The 21,936-nt window shown below is 40.3% G+C and overlaps 1 protein-coding gene and 1 long non-coding RNA gene across 4 annotated transcripts in view; one reads left to right on the forward strand and one right to left on the reverse strand.

The window, feature by feature from the left end:
- Positions 1-3,242, reverse strand: part of LOC123603209 — a 49,944-nt gene extending 46,702 nt beyond the window's left edge. The window contains exons 1-2 of one of the 2 annotated variants that reach the window (XR_006714793.1): positions 1,911-3,242; positions 948-1,061 (exon numbers count right to left, since the gene is read on the reverse strand). This is a non-coding gene — a long non-coding RNA (uncharacterized LOC123603209). The remainder of the gene's footprint in view (positions 1-947; positions 1,062-1,910) is intronic. The other variant, XR_006714792.1, reaches the window with a different exon arrangement.
- A 44-nt stretch (positions 3,243-3,286) lies between these two features.
- BLMH (bleomycin hydrolase) overlaps positions 3,287-21,936 on the forward strand; it is a 45,610-nt gene continuing 26,960 nt past the window's right edge. The window contains exons 1-6 of one of the 2 annotated variants that reach the window (XM_045487777.1): positions 3,287-3,525; positions 3,838-4,035; positions 8,154-8,263; positions 8,952-9,093; positions 9,910-9,998; positions 11,417-11,509. In XM_045487777.1, coding sequence (XP_045343733.1) covers positions 3,513-3,525; positions 3,838-4,035; positions 8,154-8,263; positions 8,952-9,093; positions 9,910-9,998; positions 11,417-11,509 — 645 coding nt within the window. In that variant the 5' untranslated portion in view covers positions 3,287-3,512. The remainder of the gene's footprint in view (positions 3,526-3,837; positions 4,036-8,153; positions 8,264-8,951; positions 9,094-9,909; positions 9,999-11,416; positions 11,510-21,936) is intronic. The other variant, XR_006714785.1, reaches the window with a different exon arrangement.

Genomic DNA, 21,936 nt, shown 5'->3' on the forward strand with positions numbered 1-21,936 from the left:
ATAATAATCCAGACTTCCATCCAACATAAAAACCTGGTCTTTTCTGCCAAAGTAGAAGCAGGTGACCGACACTTGTCAAAGACTGGTGGACAGTGCAGAAGGGGAACCAGGATGTAGAATTTGCTCAGAGACTTGTCCTATTGGCTTTAACTGGGTACAGCCCATGGAAGCAACAGGCAGTAGGCACACCCGCAACAGCAGGTGATGCCACTTCACAGGGTTTATAAAGATTTCCTTTTCTAATATTGTGGACTTCATACTGGAATTGTTTCTAGTTGCTTCGTTCCATGAGGGGTCACTGGGCCCAACAACATCTCTTCTGGATGGAGCTAGAGGGGTAGATCCCAAGAATTGTATTTTGGGGACATGTATGTCTTCCTGGCTAGGTCATTTGGGGTGAGCCCACTGGGAAGCCAGTTTTCTTCCACACCTCTTGTCTGTGCTCATATGGGGGCTGACTGTATGGGTGTGAGTTGCTGGGTGGAAAGCTGGCACTTAAGGGTGTCACCCTGACAATGTGGGCAGAGTAGGAGACCTGGCAAAGTGACGATAGGAATCTCTGAGCATGGGGTGGGGAAATGTAATTATTGGTATGAAAAGGGTGGCACTGGCTGTAAAACTGGTCCCCTCCACCTACCCTGTTGATTCCATCACTCCTCTTTTTCTAGGCTCTTATCTTAGCAACTATACCCTTCTGGCATCTGGTTCCTGCCTTTCATCCTCCTGGTAGACATAAGTTTTCCTTTCCTCCCGAAGGAGATTCCCTAACATTTCTTCCCTCTCAACTTACTGTAACGTGGCTTCTGCCTGCTACACCCTTCCACTAAGCTGCCCTCTCTAAGGCTGCCCCTGATCCAATTGCCAAACTCTTCTGTAGCTTTCAGTCCTTTCACCGTCTTCTCCTTGCCTTCCTGGGATTCCAAGACATAACACTCCAAGTCTCTTACCTCTCTGTCTGCTCTTTTCTGTCCTTTCCTGCTGGCTCCCCGGTCTTCAATCATTCCTTAAATGTTGCTGTTACTGGAGTTAATGGCACTTCCATATGGCTTCCTTGTAATGACCTGTAAAAGATGCAGCATGCTCTGATTGAAGACAGCCACAGGCCAGAGCGCGTGGCTTGGCAAGCAGAGCTTGGAAAACACCATATAAAACCGCATGCTGCCGCCCAGGGTACTATCCTCAGTTCTCATCCCTTTTTTGCTTTACTCTCTTTTCTTCTGCAACCTTGTTGGCTTTCATGGTTCCAAGACTTGCATGTCTTACTTAATCTCTAGACATCCTTTCATCTGCTTCCTGTATTTCTCTTCTTGGGGGTCCTGTGGGTGCCCCAAACTTGCCAAGGCCCAAACTGAATTCATTACCTGCTTACTTGCATACTCCCAAATACCTATTTTTCTGTACTCCCTCTCTTGGTTAATGACACCACGATCCAGTTTCTCGCTCAGCTGAAAACTTCCAGATTATCTGTGTCTCTTCCCTTTCCTCAATTTAAGGATCATTTTCTAAAGACACTACTGGAACAGTCTTCTAACTAGTTTCTCTATCTCCAGAATCTCTCCCCTCTAAGTCGCCCTCCTCAGTGCCGTTGGGTTTCTTTCTTTACACAGAATTGAGCACATCGTTCCTTTGTTTAAAAATCAATTTTGGCATCTAATTACTCATAGGTTAAACTATAGATGCTGGGGCATGGCATATAAACCCTTCATATCCTGACCAAAGCTACCTTTCCAGTTCTATACCTTGCCCCTGATCTCAAACCCTTCCTTGCTCTTAACCACATCAGACTCTGATGCAGTTTCCTCAACATGATTTTACTGTGTGCCTTAATGCTCTGTGCCTTTGCTGCTGCCTTGCGTGCCCTTCCTCTTTTTTGCCTTATAAAATCCCATTCATTCTAAGATTATGCTCACCTGTCACCTCTTTTTTCAGGAGCTTCTGGCCCTAATTAACAGCTCTCTCATCACTGTTTCTGCAGTACTATTGGTATGCTACTATCGATTGTCTAAAAGTTATTTTGCATCTTCCCCACTACACTGTGAATTTCTTAAGGGGAAGTTGAAGCTTTATTGGTCTCCATATCATCAGCAGCTTGCTTCGTGCCTGGTACCTTGTAGATAATGAATAAAATTTTGAGTTAAATTGAGCAAGATGCTTGGGCATCATTTTGTGAAAGTACTTCTTTCAGCATAATATCCACCTGTTCCCTTTCTTCAGACATCAGAAGAATCTCAAAACAGGATAGTCCATGGGCCCTTTTGGAGATAGTTAATATCATATCCCCAAAATGTTAGCTAGGTCTCCGTAGGGACATAAGAGATTGTGCTTTCTCAAATGACTAGTATCTGAGTGCGGATTTTTCCAGATAATAGAATTCTGTAGAACCAGTGATGATTTTCAATATAGCTCCTAGAGTCCAGGTTCCACAATAGACTCTCAGTGTTCTGAGTAGCAGAGTCGGGATTTTCAGCGATAAGGCAGATATATTTGTATTTGCTTTATCATCTGTGGGTCGCATCCCAGTGGGTTGAGATTTCATTGCGCGAAAAACAATATTAAAGGGCATCACAATCTCAAAACCATGGAAAATCGCTGAGTTATCTTGAAAGCCTGCAGAGAGGAGGGGGGCAGCTCATTTGCAGTTTTGTAGAGGGCCTGGCAAAACAGTGTTGGTGCATAAGACTGACCTCTGTCATCCCCCTTAGTTAAGCCCACAGTACATGCTGGGCTAAGCAGGAAACACTCACTGACTCCATGAAGCCCAGAATGGATAGTTTTCTTTGAACGAGCAGATGTCTTATTTGTAGAACCGTGGTAGTATCTTCTGAGTGGGTGGGAAAGAGCGTGGTTCCAAATTCCCCTCAAATACAAGAACTTGGTCCTGACTAGAATCCAAGCAACAAGTTGCCATCGAAAACGCAGTGAATGGTCAGCTAAGGATGCCTCCGGGTAGAGCCTTTGGGAACATTCTGTGTGTGTGTCTGCACGAGCCCACCCACCCTAAGCCCTGGGCTTAATGATGCGGCCCCTCAGCTCCGCCTTACTGCCTCGAGCGCCCTTTAGGCTTCCGGGAAGGCTTAATGGGTCCATTCCCCAAGGCCAGAGTATTCGGGCTCCGGATCCAGCACGCAAAGGCTGGGGCGCCCCGAGGGCTAGGAAGCGCGAGCCGTACGCGCTAGGGCGCCGGCGCCGCGTGGGCCGACCCCGGGCGGCGCGGAGGTGGGGCGGGGGCGCGAGCGGGATGGACCTCGTCGGGAGCCCGCCCGGTCGTCCCTCCCCCGGGCGGGGCCTGCCCAGACGGCGCTGACTCAGCAACGCGAGGGGGAGTTTTGTCCCTCCGCGGACCCCGTTTCTCTGGGCTTCAGCCCTCCTCCGCCACCGGGCCGGTTCCCTCTTTCTGGCGTTCGGTGTGTGAGTGGCAGGTCCGGCAGCTGAGGCAGCGAGCCACAGTGTAACCCCGGCGTTCCCCTGAGAACCCCAAAACTACCGTTCCCCAGCCGGGCGGTGTGGCCACCATGAACAACGCGGGTGAGGCGCCGCTCTTTCCCGCCGAGGCCCTGCCGGGGTCCTCTCGGGGGGGCTCAGCTGGGCCCCAGAGGCCCGGCGGCGGAGAGAACCGGGCCTGGGACCGGGGGCGATGGCGGGAATGGAGCGTTCTAGGCGGGCTGGAGCGGCCTTAGAGGGAGACAGCACTTGGAGGAGGTCGCCGGTAAGGGGCCTCTCCGCCGCAAGGGTCACCTCCGGCTGGTCTTCCGAAGTTAGAGCCAAGCTGTGGGATCCCCGGATCAGCCCTCTTGAGCCCCCTTTTGATACTATCAATACCATTTGGTCTTCCAACAGGACTGAATTCGGAGAAGGTAGCTGCTCTGATTCAGAAACTGAACTCCGACCCTCAGTTCGTACTTGCCCAGAATGTTGGGACCACCCACGACCTGCTGGACATCTGCCTGAAGAGGGCCACGGTACAGGGTGCTCAGCATGTGTTCCAGCACGCTGTGACTCAGGAAGGCAAGCCAGTCACCAACCAAAAGAGCTCAGGTGAGGTCTCAACACTCCTTGCACACTTTACTTAACCTTCCTGACAGTGCCCCATTTTGAGGTCTTAAGAATGGTACTGAGTAGAAGAAGTTTGCATTGAAAGAACTTGTAAATTTCCAGGGAACAGGCACAGGGAAAGGCAGGTCCAAGAACATTACCTTGTGACTTACTTTGGTCCTCTGTGGCTTGATGGTGTACTTGGCGTTGAGCATTAAAGTGACAAGTCATGTGTTTGAATGTAATTCACTGTATTCTGTCCTGAAGTTATGTGATTGTGGCCCGGTGTCTTGGAGATACATGTTTTTAGTACGAAACAGACCATGCAAAAATGTTCATGCTCTAGAAAACTCTCCAAAATGTTCTTGCCCTGAAGGCCATATACAGATGTATGGAGTGGAAAAGACACAACGTAATTATATCAAAATATCATCAAGTGTTTAAATAGGCCAAAAGTTACAGTTTGAGCAAATGTGTTAATGGGCTCAATTTCCACCAATAGACCAGTTTGTAATACAGAAAAATACTCAGTTCTCCTGCCTTACTGGTCAAGAGCTCTTGTTTTGCTGTCTAGCATGATTGTTTGAAAAGCAGCAATGTGAAAGATTGGTTAACCAGGAATCTAAATAAGGAGGACATTCTTATGGCAGAACTGTACTAAAAGGACTTTTAAAAGTCTATCCGTTTAAAAACTAGTCCCAGTCGGGCGTCTGGGGCTCAGTGAGTTAAGCGTCTGACTTCGGCTCAGGTCATGATCTCACGGTTCACAAGTTTGAGCCCCGTGTCAGACTGTGCTGATAGCTCAGAGCCTGGAGCCTGCTTTGGATTCTGTGTCTCCCTCTCTCTCTGCCCCCTTGCACTCTGTCTCCCTCTCTCTCAAAAATAAACAAACATTTAAAAAATAAATAAAAAATAAAAACTACTTACAGTGTATTTTGACAGAAAGCAGATCAGTGCTTGGTGAGAGCCAGTTAGAACTCAAAGTGTATGTTTAACATGGATATATTTTCTTGTATGGAAATCATAACTCCGTGATTTTTAGATGTTAAGGCCATGACCTTGCCATAATTAATGTTTTGCCATAGTAAGAAGTGCTTGGGATGCAAGTGATCCAGTTAGTAATGTCACAGTGGTCCTACACAGTTTAGATTGCAGTGACCTCTTAGGGAAAAGCCTGGAAATGTGCCTCTGGAATAGATCAAGTCTTATATTTTGTAGTATCACTTTTATTTACAAGAGTTACAAATAGCATATGAGCTATGTAGTTTTCACATTAACAGTACATACAGGTTTTTTTTTACTGGGAAATAATATGAGAGGGGTGACATACAAACAGACCCAAGGTAAAAATGAGCTAAGTAATTAGTGGTTTTTGAAAAATACTATAGTTGCTTATTTTTTTTCTTTTTTTAAAAAAATATTTATTAGCGAGAGCATGAGTGAGTAGGGGAGGGACAGAGAGAGAATCCCAGGCAGGCTCTGTGCTGTCAGCACAAACTCAGACTCAGGGCTCAATCTCACAAACTGTGAGATCATGACCTGAGCTGAAATCAAGAGTCAGACGCCCAACCAACTGAGCCACCCAGGTGCCCCTATCGTCATTTACTTTTAATTGTTTTTTCTTGTTACAAAATTATTGTTCTTCAATGTAGAATATTTGCAAAATACCAACAGGTACATATTTTTAAAGTCAGGTCTTTATTCTGTGTGTGTGTATGTGTGTGTGTGTGTGTTTAATATAGGTGGATACTTACATATTGTTAGGTAACCTATCTACCTTTTTCATTTACCAATATAGCAGGAACATGCGTTTATAGCAGTAAAAAGATTACGCCCAGGAGTGCCTGGGTGGTTCAGTCAGTTAACCGTCCATCTCTTTTTTTTTTTCTTTAATTTTTTTTTAATGTTTATTTATTTATGAGAGAGAGAGAGAGAAAATGAGTGAGTGGGGGAGGGGCAGAGAGCAAGAAAGACAATCTGAATCTGAAGCAGGCTCCAGCCTCTGAGCTGTCAGCGCAAAGCCCAATGTGGGGCTTGAACTCATTAACCGTGAGATCATGACCTAAACTGAAGTCAGATGCTTAACTGAGCCACCCAGGCACTGCGAGTATCTGTTCAACTCTTGATTTCAGCTCAGGTCATGATGCCAGGGTTGTGGGGTTGAGCCCTGCATCCGGCTCCACCCTGCGTATGGAGCCTTCTTAACATTGTCTCTCTCCCTCTGCCCCCTCCCCCTCTCACTTGTGTGCACTTGCTCGCAAGCTCTCTCTCTCTCTCTCTCTCTTAAAAAAAAAAAAAAGTTATGCTAAATAAAGGTCAGGGGTTTTTCCCCCTGAATTTTCCTTTAGTAAAGAGAGTTACCTTATATTTGAGGCCTTACAGAGATCCTCATAATGAACACTTGTGGTTAATTTATTTTGAAGTAAAATACAATTTGGTAAGCACTTAACTCTGAAATGGCCTCAATCTGTGTTAGTTTGGGATGCGTGTAGAGATCATTTGATTGAATCAGTTTTTTAAAAATGCGAAAAATTTGAACATAATATATTCCTAGGATGTGACCTCACATGGAAATGTTGGATATCATTGTAAATAGATCTTTTAAAGATCACTTAAATCATTAAGGAAATGGTGACATTGTAAAGTTTGTGATTATCTACTTACTGAACAAATGAGAAATGTGATTGTATAATTGATGCTGGCATACGGTTTTCAGGGATAGCATGAAGGATAGATTTAAAACATTGCTGTGACTCAAACATACTAGATGGAAGAAAGATGAAGTGTCCCATTGAAAGAGTACATCTAATGATGGCAAAAGCACTGATACCAAAATGCAAGTGAAGATATGAATCAATGTGAAAATGACATATGTGAAAGTGGAAGAAACAATGTTTCTACATCAATTTATTAAATATCTGTATATATTTAAATTACTAAATTAAGTATTATAGGCGGCCAGTTACTATTTCGTCTATGTTTTCCAGTGTCTGTATGATCCAGTTAGTCAAACAACTTTTTCTTTTTTTCCTGAAGATTTTAAGTAATCTCTATACCCGACATGGGGCTTAAACTCACAACTCTGAGATCAAGAGTTGCATGCTCTACCAACTGAGCCAGTCAGGTGTCCCAACAACCTTTTTTTAATTTGGGAGAATGGGGATTGACTTATGTTAGGGTCACCTTATATTGAAGCATACACTACGTGTTCCAGATTAAAGGGTAGGGACTTTTTGCAGCACCCAGGTGTCTCGGTTGAGCATCTGACTTTGGCCCAGGTCATGATCTCATGGTTCGTGGGTTCGAGCTCCACACTGACAGTATGTAGCCTGGTAGAGCCTGCTTTGGATTCTCTGTCTCATTCTCTCTCTGCCCCCTGCTCACTCGTGTCCACGCACACGCCCTCTCTTGCACTTGCTCTCTCTTTTTCTCTCACAAAAATAAATAAAACATTAAAAAAAGGTAGGGACTTTTTAAAATTTTTGCCATATATTGCCAATTTGCTTTCAGATATTTTGTGCCTGTTTGGGTCTATATCCAGAGTGTACAATAATGCTGTTTCCCAAATCCTTCTCAATATTGGGCATTATTAATTAAAAAATAATGTATCCCAACTTAACAGGTATCTTATGATAAACTTCAAAAAATGTTTCTTTGCCATTTATATCTTTTTCAGCCATTAAGTTATCTATCTATTCATGATCTCTGCTCACATCTCTAGCAGTATTTTCTTTTTCTAATGTGATTTTCTTAGGCGATTTGTATTGGGTTCTTTAAATGATATGTAAAGAGTTTTTTTCATATGTTAAGGACTTTAAGCCTTTGCGTATATATTTCAAATACTAATTCCGACCTTTCTTGTGTTTTTGTTTTTAAGTTTATTTATTTAAGTAAACTCTACACCCAATGTGGGGTTTGAACTCACAACCCTAAGATCAAGAGTCACATACTCTTCCAACCGAGCCAGCCAGGCGCCCCTTGTTTTAATCTTTCTGTTCTTTCTGATTTAGTTTTAAATTGTCGAAGATCTTGTCATGCATTCAGTTTTAGGAAGCAGGGATAGAACAATGTAATCTATGTGAACACTCATTCTAATTTCTTGGTTTGCTTTCTTGTTACAGGGCGATGCTGGATCTTTTCTTGTCTGAATGTTATGAGACTTCCATTCATGAAAAAATTAAATATTGAAGAATTTGAGTTTAGTCAATCTTATCTCTTTTTCTGGGACAAGGTATGGGATTGATCTTGCAAGGCTTTTTTTTTCAGTATCAGCGTTGGTAGGGACTATCTCTTCATTTCTTGCTTTTCCAGTTATAGTCTGCCTTCCATTATAGATGGGACACCATTTATTCTGATTTCCAAAGTATCAAAGGTTGACTCTCTTCAAACACAGAACTGCTTTTGGTTGGTAGGTGGCTACTCTTTGCAATGAAATAATAAGTCTACTGACTCACCCTGATGCTTCCTTGTTTCTTTCTTAGCTTATTTAAAATTTTTTATTTTGTTTTTAATAATTTCCCCTTTGAGCATCTTTATTTAGGTTCTTTGGTCTTTCTACGGCCTAATTTCCCATCCAGGTAATACTTGTTAGAAAAACAGTAAATAAAAATTTCATTTCATTTTTTAATTTTTAAAGTGTATGTTATATAAGCATCTATTAGATGTTTATTGATTAAGACTTTGTTTCAGATTTTGTATCTAAATAAAATAGTGCATTATTTTGGATAAACTATTGAACGTATCTACAGAAATATATGAAGAAACTTTAAATATGAAGCCAGATACTGATACTTAATTACCAACTTTAGTTTAAAAATACCTATTATGGTGTTAGGTCCAAAAATCCTGTTGTGTTGATAATGTCAATAAAAGTATTAGCTCTCTTTTCCTTTAATTTTATTTAACTTCTTTTACTCCAGGTTGAACGTTGTTATTTCTTCTTAAATGCTTTTGTGGACACAGCCCAGAAAAAAGAGCCCGAGGATGGTAGGCTGGTGCAGTATTTGCTTATGAATCCCGCAAATGATGGTGGACAGTGGGATATGCTTGTCAATATTGTTGGTAAGAGCATTTCTCTAATGGAACTGAAAGTCCGTATGATCAAGCAAGGCTCTGTAGTTGGGCGTGGGCCATTTCTTTGGTGGTTATGTACAGAGTAGAATTAGTCTCCCAGAAGGGTATACAGTTAGCTTAAGAACCTTTATCTTACACTCTCACCTATTAAGTACTTTTCTTAAATGAGAGATAAGGAGGTAGGTACTGTGAAGAGCTGGTATGGTAGTATTAAGTAGAACTGACTTTCTATGAAAAAGTTTATCTCTTGTCCATTGATGTGATCATAAAACTTTGAAACTACAACTGTTTGAAAGTGTTCTTGTTCGGGGCGCCTGGGTGGCTCAGTCGGTTAAGCATCTGAATTCAGCTCAGGTCATGATCTCGCGGTCCGTGAGTTCAAGCCCCGTGTCGGGCTCTGTGCTGACCGCTCGGAGCCTGGAGCCTGTTTCGGATTCTGTGTTTCCCTCTCTCTCTGACCCTCCCCCATTCATGCTCTGTCTCTCTCTGTCTCAAAAATAAATAAACGTTAAAAAAAAAAAAAATTAGAAAGTATTCTCGTTCAAAAAGTTGTCTTTTGGGAAAACCTCATCATGCTGAGTGTTTTACAAAGTATAGATAAAAAGAACAGAATTCAGTCTCAGATATATGGATATATATGCAGATTTAATGTCCTGTTTATTAATATGAAGTATAAAATTAAGTTTTCTGATTTAGAATGGCAAAATATGGCCTATTCTTTAAAGCAGTGGTTATTTTTGCCAAGGTTTCTAATGCTGGAGTATGCTTTTACCTTACTGAACACCAAAATTTGTTTTCTTTTAGAAAAATATGGTGTTGTCCCTAAGAAGTGCTTCCCTGAATCTTATACAACAGAGGCAACCAGAAGGATGAATGACATTCTGAATCACAAGGTGCAACATATGGAGCAGGGTGGGATTGAATTTAGTGCACATACCTTAAAGCTCTTAACTAATTTTCTAGGGCGATTCCTGGGCATTTCAGTGTACACAGTTTGTGTACAAGGAGCTACTCTGTGTCTGTCAAAGGCAACGTAGCTACATGTTAACTTAATTGAGTTTAGAATGTTTTGTTTTATTTATTTTTTTCTTTTTAAAAACCTTCTACTTTTATTTCCATTGATTTAAATATTTTCTCATGGGTACTGAGGAAAGAAAATCCATGCTTAATATGGGCTGTAAGTCCACTGGGTTCTATTGGAGGTGGGCTGGGACAAAAAAGAAGTATTTGTGAGACTTTTCTTAAAGAGTATGTGGAGTTCTGAGGCATCCCCAAACCACATCAGTGTATTTACTCACTAAAGATTTTATGTAGTCATTGAACTGCTTTTTATTGCATGAGTTATCTTAAATGAATCATTTTCTTCTCTACATAACCCATTTTCCCAAGGTGGGTTATATATATACATATATACCTACACACACACATACATATACGTTTGAGTAAACTCACAACCCTGAGATCAAGAGTCGCATGCTCTGCTGACCAAGCCAGCGAGGCGCCCCCCCCCCCCCCCAAGGATGGTTATAAATCTTATAGGGATGCTACTCTACCAGACATCATTTTTTGACAACTGGGAGTCACAAGAATCTGTTCTCTTGATCTATGAGGCTGAAATTGGATTTGTCACCCCTGGGAGAAAGATGACGTTTTAAAATATAGATGTGTTTCCCCAATATGAGAAGTAGGTTATTTTCCACCCAGGAAACTGAGGATTCTTATCCACAGGCTAAAAGATCCTTAATAGTATATCATTGAATTTCATTTTAGGGGAGAGCAAGATCCTCTTTAGCACTGATTAGATTTAAGACTCACCTCTATCTTAGGTACTTTCAAAATTGAAAACAACAAAAATGAAAACTATCGGGTGGTTGGCATAGCCATTGTTATAATAGTTTGGCAGAGAAAGAGAAGTGAATAATCTGTAAAATTCTAAATAAAAATCTACTGAAGTGACTGAGTAGCATAATCATCTTAAGTCTCCTGCTTTTCCTAAGGGTGATAGGTGCTATGGAATCAGATGTGTTCCTCATCCAGGCACATACTGTCACAGAGGGTACCATCAGTTGCATAGCAGGAACGGTTGCATCTAGAATTCTTTGGGAATAATCAATGTTTTTTTACCCTTTAGGGATAGTGTTTTTGGCTATGTCTTTTAAGTGGACCGGTTGGGGAAAAATATATGTGTTTATGAACTTTGCTCTGGGGCTTGGCCTATTTACACTTTAAAAGAACTAGCAGTGATCTGCTAGGCTCATTCACAGTTGAAGTTGGGTAACGATTTGGAGTACTGAATAAGTTTCTGTCATAGATGAGAGAATTCTGTATACGACTACGGAACCTGGTACACAGTGGAGCAACCAAAGGAGAAATCTCAGCCACGCAGGATGTCATGATGGAGGAGGTAAAAACAATTATTTGGATTTTTTGTACCATTCTAAAGAGCTCTCAGAATATTTCCATCTGTTAAACTGATGGGGAAGCATAACTGTTGCAGTAAATGTAGAATTGAATAGAAAATTGCTTATTTTACGGCTGAAAAAACTGAGGTGTAAACTTTGCATTTTAATATGAGACTTGCACTTATATCTTCTAATTCTCAATTTAATATTCTTTATAATTCTTTTACTCATTTCATAAGGCACTAGGGATACAAAAATAGAGATGACATAGTCTGTACAAAAAGCTCAGTCTGTTAGAAAAAGAAACACATGAATAGTTATGGTAAATTTTTTGCTAGAGGTGTGTAAAAAAGGATTTGGTGGTCCTAAATGAGGGAGTGACTAATTCAGTGAGCAGAAGGTTTCATGGGGAAAATACTTGAACCAGCTCTTGAAAGAGCTGTAGGAATTTACTGGATGGATAATTGGGAAGACCATTCCAGACAAAGAGAATTGTATGTACGGTGGCATGAACAGAAGTAGAATCTTCAAAGAGTAGCATAGCTGAAACATAACCTTTTGTGAGTGTGATTGGTAGTAAATTAAGCTAGAAAGGCAAGCTATGAGGGATCTTAGGTAGATGCCAGGCTTTTGGCTTTACTTTGTAAGAGTAAAGATGGGAAACTCTTGATGCTTATATCAGTTAAAATAACGTATGTGTAAACGTTTTAGTAAACTTAAAAAGCATGAAATGAATATTAGGTGGTAATACTGTCAAGAGAGTTAATCTTTACTACTTACTGTTAATCTTTAATTACATAATGCAGCTGAATATGTGTAAAAGTATGAATTACTTTGAGAAAAGAACAAACATTACTAGGAATCACTCAACTAAAAGTCTCTTCAAAACTTTATGTAGAATTAAAATGGCCTTATTTTTTCACTGCCATGGATAAAACTAATACTTCACTTGTGGGTTTTTTTTGAATTTTATTTATTTGTTTGTTTGTTTATTTTTTTAACTTTATGTTAGAGAGTGAGAGCACGAGCTGGGGAGAAGGGCAGAGGGAGAGAGAGACATTCCCAAGCAGTCTCCACACTCGATGTGGAGCCTGACGGGGGGGCTCCATCCCACAACCCTGGGATCACAACCCAAGCCAAAATCAAGACATTCAACTGACGTAGCCACCCAGGCACCCCTCCTTTGAATTTTAGAGAGGCGGAAAAGTAAAGTTGAGAGTATGGTCTCTGGAGTCAGATTGTCTGAGTTCTAATCTTTTCATTATTTAACAGATGTGTGACCTGGAACAGGTTCCTTTAGCTCTCAAATCTGTTCAGGTGTAAAATGTCTAACCCAATGCTTAACACAGTAACCTGTCTTAGGTTCAGTTTGGGATTCAAAATGTATTCCTCATTGGATTTTTGTGGGGATCAAATAAGGAATTAAATACAAGAATGCAAGGTATAGTGCCTGGCACACAGCGGTTGTCCAGTGTGTGTTAGTTCTCTTCCAGCTTAGAATGATCTCTCTTGTTGAGGCCATATTTCCTGCATAATTTGCTTTCCATTTATGATTATAGTAAAATGGTGGGGTATAGTAAGAATGAAAATTCTGTAAATAGTTATGGAAAAGAGCCCAGATAATATTTCTTATAGATCATAAGCAACCTATTAGCTTTTGTTGTTTGTATTAATGATCTTCTAGATAATGTATCTAAGATTCATGTCATGACCCTGAGATTGGCTGATAAGAATTAGGGCAGATATATTTCACATATCTTTCTTTCCCTGCTCCTACCTCAGAAAATGAGTAAAATACCGCCTTACTGAGTCCTGAGTGTGGATGTTTTATAAGATTATTTACCTCATGATTCTACGTAAACTGTTGACTACAGAATTCTCTGTAGTAGGTCTTTAGATTTTTACAATCCCCCAACCCCCTTTTTATTGATCCTGACTCTTTGGTAATGAAGAGTCTAGCTATGATTTTAAAACCACAAATTAGTACCTATGATTTGCCTAGCCTTGTAGGCACATCAAAATAATGACTTAATCAACAACCATGAAGCTCAGATAGCTTTGAATGAAATGTTTTTATGCTAAATGCATTATTTAGAGAAGTGCAGGTTGCTTGTTGTGATGACAGACAAGGCAGACCCATTTTGGAAACGTAGTCACCTTCATTGCAATGTTTTCTTGGTGTGTCTACTCATTCTTTTAGCCTCTAGATATCCTAAGGATTATTAACGTACTCTTCACCAAAATTCTGTTTAAAAGAAAACATAAAACAAAGACTAGAAACAGTATTTATCAATGCCATGAAAAGAGACAGGAAGCCATTATGATTCATCTAAGAAATTCTATAGCAGTGGCTCTCAGCTCTTAAAAACAGAATATAGGTTGGGGTGCCTGGGTGGCTAAGTTGTTTGAGCGTCCGACTTCGGCTCAGGTCTTGATCTCACAGTCTGTGAGTTCGAGCCCCGCGTCGGGCTCTGTGCTGACAGCTCAGAGCCTGGAGCCTGCTTCGGATTCTGTGTTTCCCTCTCTCTCTCTCTCTCTCTCTCTCTCTCTCTCTCTCTCTCTCTCTCTCTCTCTGCCCCTCCCACACTCATGCTCTGTCTCTCTCTGTCTCAGAAATAAGTAAACATTAAAAAAAAATTTTTTTTTTTTTTGAAGAAAAAAATAGAATATAGGCCTGGGCTTGCTCCAGATATGCAAGAGATCAGTTTCCCTGAGACTGGAGCCTAATTATCTACATTTTTATTTTTTTATTTTAAAGACTACTTTGAATAAAAACGTTTTTTATTAGTCTTTTACTATTTTATTATTATTTTTAGAGAGAGAGAGAGTGTTAGTGGAGGAGAGGGAAGAGAGAGAGGTGGGGTAGAGAGAATCTTAAGCAGGCTCCATGTTCAGTGTGGAGCCCAACATGGGGCTCTATCCCACGACCTTGGGATCATGACCTGAGCCAAAATCAAGAGTCAGAATTTAAACTCACAGAGCTACCCAGGTGCCCCAAAAAGTATTTTTTTAAATCAGAAATATAAAAAGGTGTACAGTGAAAAGTCGTCTTCCCATTCTGTTCTCCGTCCTTTTAGTTCCCACACACCTCCCAACCAGTTTTATTAGTTTCTGTTATTATATTAGCTGTCAGTTATCCTTCCTGACTGAGATCTTTTTTTTTTTTTTTTTTACAATCCAATCTGAATTTATATTATTTTCCTCCTCCTTGTAGAGATGTTAGTATATTACTCATATTGTTCTACACAGTTGTTTGTTTTTTTTTTTTTAAGAATACGTCTTGGTAATCTTTCTATATTGATACATAAAGAGTTTCTGCATTTTAAAAAGTATTTGCATAGAATTCTATTGAATAGATGTACCATAATTAATTTATTTGGTCCTTAGTAACGGACGCTCTGATTTTTCAAGCTTCTATTAAAAATACAGTAAATGATCTTGTGCTTACATAATTTTGCATATATGCATGTATACTTGTAGATTATATTTCTAGAAGTAGAATTTTTTTGTTTTGTTTTTAAAGTTTATCTGAGAAAGAAAGAGAAAGAGAGAGAACAAGCGCAGGAGAGGCAGAGAGAGAGGGAGAGGGAGAGAGAATCCCAAGCAGGCTCCGCACTTCAGTGGAGCCCGATGTGGGGCTTGAACCCATGAACTGAGATCCATGACCTGAGCCGAAGTCAGATGCTTAACAAACTGAGTCACCCAGGTGCCCCTAGAATTTTTTTTAAAGATAACTTTACACCCAATGTGTGCTTGAACTCATGACCCTGAGATCAAGAGTTGTATGCTCTACCAACTGAGCCAGCCAGGTGCCCCAAGAATAATTTTTGAGTCAGAAAAAATACACGTTTGTTTGTAATTTGAATATTCCAAATTATCCTCTTTGGGATTATACCAGTTTATACTCTCATCAGCAATATCTGATAGAACTTATTTCCCTTTAGTTAGATCAAGGCAATATATCTAGCAATTGAATACTTACCACTCTGATAGGTAAGTAGTTGATAGGTAAACATTCTGATAGGTAAAAGGAGTTTTAATTTATATTTATCTCATTGTAGTTTTAATTTATATTTTCTTACTCTGAATGGAGCTAAGCATCATTTCTGTGAACTGTCAATTCATATCTTTAACTTGTTTTCTTCTCTGTCTTTTGTCAATTTCTAGATACTCCTTACATGTTATAGAAATTAGCCCTTTTTGATATGAATTGTAATTTTTTTCCTAGTTGTTTATGTATGATATGCTTGTTATGCAGAATTTTTTACTTGTATATAATCAAATTTGAAAGCTTTTACGTTTTTAATTAGAAAGGCTTTCTTGGGGTGCCTGGGTGGCTCAGTCGGTTAAGCGTCCAATTTCAGCTCAGGTCATGATCTCATGATTCACAGGTTTGGGCTCCTTGTCAGGCTCTGTGCTGACATCTCAGAGCCTGGAACCTGCTTCATGGATTCTGTCTCCCTCTCTCTCTGCCCCTCCCCTGCTTGTACTCTGTCTCCCTTTCTCTCAAAAATAAATAAAACATTTAAAAAAAAGCCTTTTCTCACTCTATTTATAAAAGAATTCTTCCATTTTTCTTCTAATACTTATGGGGTTTTGATTTTTGTATTTGAATCTCTAATCCATTTAGAACTTATGCTGGTGTGGGGTATGAGGTATGGATCTAACTTTTTTTCCCCACGTTTTTCCTGAAAATACCCCTTAATTTGAGATGCTTTATCGTTCTAAAGCGTCTGGACTTTAAGTTCTGTTCTATTAGTCTGTTTATTCATTTGCTAATAACTCTGTGTTTTAGTTACTGAAGCTTCTTAATAGTGTTGTAATATTTGCGAAGCTAGTTCCATCTCATTCTTATTGTTCTCTGGCTAATTTTGATTTGGCATCTAATTAAGGCATCTGTACTTAAAATTTTTTTTTTAATGTTTATTTTTGACAAAGAGAGAGAGCATGAGCTGGGGGAGGGGCATAGAGAGAGGGAGAGACAGAATCGGAAGCAGGCTCCAGGCTCTGAGCTGTCAGCACAGAGCCTGATGTGGGGCTCGAACTCACAGACTGCGAGACCATGACCTGAGCTGAAGTCAAACACTCAACTAACTGAGCCACCCAGGCGCCCCTAGGCATCTGTACTTTTAAAAGCTTCTGGTTAAGAACCACTGCTGCAAAGAAATAACATTTTCTAGTATGGCCTTCTCTTCTGGGTTCTGGAAGAGAAAAGGGAATTATTCTTTTGATGGCCTTGGAGGACATCTCTGACACTGAATAAGGGACTAACCTCACATTAGTTATTAAAGGTTCTTAAAGGAAACAGATAATGTTCACATACTATGTGTCCCTTTTTACTAAATAGACATAATCAGGAAAACCAATAAGTACTTAAACCAAAGACTCTGGGGCACCTGGGTGGCTCAGTCAGTTAAGTGTCCAACTTGGGCTCAGGTCATGATCTTACAGTTTGTGAGTTCAAGCCCCGTGTCAGGATCTGCACTGACAGCATCATGCCTACTTTGGATTCTGTCTCCCTCTGTCTCTGCCCCTTCTCCGCTCACAGTCTCTCTCTCCCTCTCTCTCTCAAAAATAAATAAACATTAAAAAAAATTAAAATAAAGACTCTCTTTAATAGTTAAAATTCTCAAGTAATATTAACTAAATATGTAAATTCAGGCAGTCTCTTTTAAGTATTCTGAGCTGAAAGTCAGTTGACTATATTTCTTTAGAGGTGATAATTTCACATCTCCAAACAATATAAAATCCTTAGTTAAAATGGAGATTAACTGTGTATCATGTTTGCTTACAACCCTAAATACATTTTTACAACCTTATCTATCATGAAAATCAAATATAATGACTTATTCCTTAGCTTTGTGAACTGTCATCATTTAAATATCTTTATTGGATCTCAAGTCACATTTCTCTTTTTAGCCCAATGAGGATCAGAATTATTTTGAAAATAAACCTTCATTTCTTCTATCTTAGTTAGTGGGTATTATAAAAAGAAGGACAAAAGCCCGGGAACATGCTTTCTTCTTTTTAAAGTAGATCAAAAAACTTTTAGTCCTCCTCTTCACTTGAAAGAATATTCGAAATTGCTTGCTGAGTCAGACTTCGATCCATCTGGTTCAAGGTTCTATTCTTTCTTTCTTTCTTTCTTTCTTTCTTTCTTTCTTTCTTTCTTTCTTTCTTTCTAATTAGTTAATTTAGAGAGAGACAAAGGCAGCATGAATGGGAGAGGGGCAGAGAGAGAGAGACAGGGAGAATCCCAAGCAGGCTCCACACTCTCAGCACAGAGCCTGACATGGGTCTCATACTCAGGGCACCATGAGATCATGATGTGAGCTGAAACCAAGAGTCGGATGCTTAACCAACTGAGCCACCCAGACGCCCCAAGGTTCTCTTTCTGATAGTAGCACTCAGGAGGCATATTGTGTGAAGCATTCTGGAGCTACACAGCATTCAGTCAAATATTTCTCAGTGCCTGGTATGTGGAAGGAGTTACAGATAATACATGTTAAGTGGCTTACGTTTAGTAGGGGAATAAAATAAATTACAAAGCAAAGCAAACTAAATGTCTTAAGAGAGATGCAAACATATCTAACTCCAAAGATAGAATTGCTGTGTCTTATTTGGGAGATCAAGAAAGGTTTCCTGGAGAAAGTTGCATTTGAGATGTGGTTTGAATGAAGTGAGTTTGGAGTGAAAAGCATTCTAGACATGCTCAAGGCAGATTTGTTGGGTGATGAGTGGGGTAGTACCTAGAGTCTTAAGGAGGAGCTAGAATGGTATGTCTCAAAAACTAGTCTGAAGTCTATCTGCGTTAGAAGCATCAGCAGCTTGGGGGCTTCTGGGTGACTCGGTTGAGCTTCTGACCCTTGATTTCAGCTCATGGTTTGTGATGTCCAGCCTCCTGTTGGACTCCCCACTGACAACACGGAGCCTGCTTCGGATTCTCTCCCTTTCTCTCTGCCTCTCCCCTGCTTGTGTGTGTGCATACACTCACTCTCAAATATAAATAAACTTTCAATGTATAATTTTTTTTTTAAAAAAGACAAGAAAGACTCATCAAAAGCTTGTCAGAAAATACAAATTTCTGGGTCCCACCGCAAATATACTGAATCTGAATCTCTAAGGCTGGCTCCTATAATCTGCATTAAATTAATGATATGAGGTATATTAAAGTTTGAAGCTAGAATAAGTGGAAAGTTAGAATTAGACCTAACATTGTAAGAGTTTTGAATATTAGGATGAGAGTTCATTTTAATTTAGCAGGAAATGAGAAGTTAGGAAGATTTTTGAGATGTAATTAAAATACAACTGCACTTTAGGAGATTAATTTAGTTAGGTGAAGCTGGAGGGAGGAGAGTTAGGAAGATCAATTATGAAGCTGTAGCAGTTCAGGGTGTAGTAACTTGGTCTGAACAAGAATAGTGACAATAGAAATGAAAAAGAGGGGAGAAATTGAGAGAGATCTTAGAGGAAAAATCTGTATGACTTGGCAGCTTATCTGCCAACTATCCATTGTAAAAATTATGTTAAGGAAATGAATAAAGATAAGAAGCAGAATCAGGTCTATAAATACAGACAACAAACTGATGATTGCCAGAGGGAGGGGGTTGGTGGGACAGGCAAATTGGGTGAAGGGGAGTGGGAGGTACAGGCGTCCAGTTATGGAATGTATAAGTCACGGGAATAAAAAGTACAGTTAGGGAGTGTAGTCAGTGATACTGTAATAGCGTTGTGTGGCGACAGAGGGTAGCTACACTTGCAGTGAGCATAGCATAACATACAGAGGTATTGGATCACTGTGTTGTACACATGAAACTAATGTAACATTGTGTTATGGTTACAATTATATTCAAATAAAATTTAAAAAAAAAATGATAAGATTAGGGGCGCCTGGGTGGCTCAGTTGGTTAAGCATCTGACTTTGGCTCAGGTCATGACCTTGCAGTTCATGAGTTCCAGCCCCGCATCAGGCTCTGTGCTGACAACTCCAAGCCTGGACCCTACTTCAGATTCTGTCTCCGTCTCTCTTTGCCCCTCCCCCGCTTGCACTCTGTCTCTCTCTCTTCAGGAATAAATAAACATTTAAAAAAATAATAAAAATAAAAAAGTAATAAGGTTTTAAGCCTGGTAGCTGGGCGAATGCTGCTGTGGTTCATATAAGTCAGAGAAATTATTTTCAGAGACCACTGTGAGTAAGAGAAACATTGTCTTTAAAGTGCCTGGTCTCAAGGCACTGTCCAGTTGGAAATGGGTTTCAAGCACATGGGAGCAATTCTGGAACTCAAGAAGGAGAATAATCTAGAAAAGTGATAGTGATGATAGTACAAATGGCTGAAGCCTTGGGGATGATTGAAATCCTTGAAGGAGAATAGAAGGTGTGAGCGCGCTACAAAGACACGCACAGGTTGTGTCTACAAAATCAAGCTTTATTCAATCATAAATCAACGTTAAAATAACTGTAAAGCAGGTTCAGGATTCCAAATTCAGTGACATTTCTCCGCACGTTTAACTTGACTTCATACGTGACACAGAAAACAAAGCAGAATACAAAGTCATACATTAAACAAGATACAACAAGGTAAGAAGTTAACAAATGCAAAGCCAGTCCATGGGCGCATAGTTGAGATGAATCTCTGAGCATGTGCTGCTTGTTATGTTCAAGCAGTGGAGAATCTGTTATGTTCAGAGATCAGTCAGGCAGAGCCTTCAGTGGCACTGCCTTTTTGATGTGGTGAGATGTGAAAAGGTCAGCATCTGGAGGGTCTGACAGTTTGCTGCAAAAATCTTCCTTTTTAGAGTTTAATCAGCCGTGGGCCTTTGCAGGCTTCCTCTGATTCTGCTGCCTATCAGTTCTGGGTGTCATCAGAAACCAGTGCTGGTTTTGGCAATATCTGGTCTTAGCTGCAACCCCCTTGACTCCTTATGACACTGCTTGACATAAGTCCCTGCTTGACATGTGTGACTCAATCTAGCTATCTACATGGGGATAGAATAGATCTGAATAGAGAATTCTGGAAGATACCTATTTCTATAAAAGTGAATGCCAGAACTATGTTGTGATGTAGGCACCAATCATCAGGGTCAGATGTTGTAGACAGGTCAGAGAATATGAGGACTGAGAAAAGGCTGCTGATTTCCAGAACGGGTGTATAGAATAGTGTTAGTAGAAAGGAAGAGGGAAGGAGCTAGATGGAGAGGAGTCAGACCATGGCAAGAAAAGGAAGGTAGTTTCAAGAAGCTTGGCAATGAAGAGGAGAAAAAATGATACTCATTAATTCCACAAGTATTTATGGAGTACCTAAAATATTAAGCATTTCTAGGCACTAGGAGTACAGTGATGACCAAGACAGATAGGGTCCCTGCTCTCATGGACTTTACATACTAGTGGAGGAAGACAGACAATACACAAATAAATGAACAAGAAACTATCTAATGTGATATGTACTTGGAAGAACATATAATATGGTGATTAACGAGGTGGTCAGGGAAAGCCTTTCTGAGGTCAAATTTGAGCTGAGCCAGGAGTAACAGGAAGACCAACCATGCAGAGAAGTGGACACAGAGCATACCAGGCAGAGAAGACAGTAGCAAAAGCCCTAAGATGGGAGAAAGCTTGGTACTTTTGAGGAACAAAGGAAAGCAATGTGGCTTGAGCTGGGCAAAGGTGGGAATGGTTGTGGAATGGGTCTTGTAGAGATGAATTGAGAACTGGCTTATATATGGCCATGGTGGTAATTTTGCATTTTATTGTGAGTTAACGTTTCTATTAAAAAAAAAAAATCCCTCTGTTGGAGCGCCTGGGTGACTCAGTCGCTTGAGTGTCCGACTTCGGCTCAGGTCATGATCTCACAGCTCATGAGTTCAAGCCCTGTGTCGGGCTCTGTGCTGACAGCTTGGAGGCTGGAGCCTGCTTCAGGTTCTGTGTCTCCCTCTCTCTCTGCCCCTCCCCTGCTCATGCTCTGTCTCTCACTCTCTCAAAAATAAATAAACATTCAAAAAAAGAATAAAAAAAAAAATCCTTCTGAGTGCTTTGAGAATGGATTGTAAAACCATTAGGAGGCTATTGTGGTCATGTAAATGAGAGGTTATAGTGATTTGGACCAGGTTGGTGACACTGAAGCTGAAGAGAAATAAATACATTTTGGAATACATTTCAGAAGTGAAGCTGTCAGGACTTGCTCATGTGGAGGACAATGAAAAAGGAAGAATCAGGTGATGTCACGGTACCTTGAAGCAGAGGGCTTGCAGATTTGAGCAACGGTCTTTTGGCAGTTAGGGCAGTGTGAGGGAACCAGCATGTCAAAAAGGATAGCAAATGCAAATGAGAAAAATAATAAATAATAATTGAATAAGGGTTTGAAGGAGGGAAAGAATAAATGTGCTTTCAAACTTTAATGTACTTATGAATCCACTGGAGATCTTATTAAAA

Source organism: Leopardus geoffroyi, chromosome E1, assembly GCF_018350155.1.
Source record: "Leopardus geoffroyi isolate Oge1 chromosome E1, O.geoffroyi_Oge1_pat1.0, whole genome shotgun sequence".
Lineage (NCBI taxonomy): Eukaryota > Metazoa > Chordata > Mammalia > Carnivora > Felidae > Leopardus > Leopardus geoffroyi.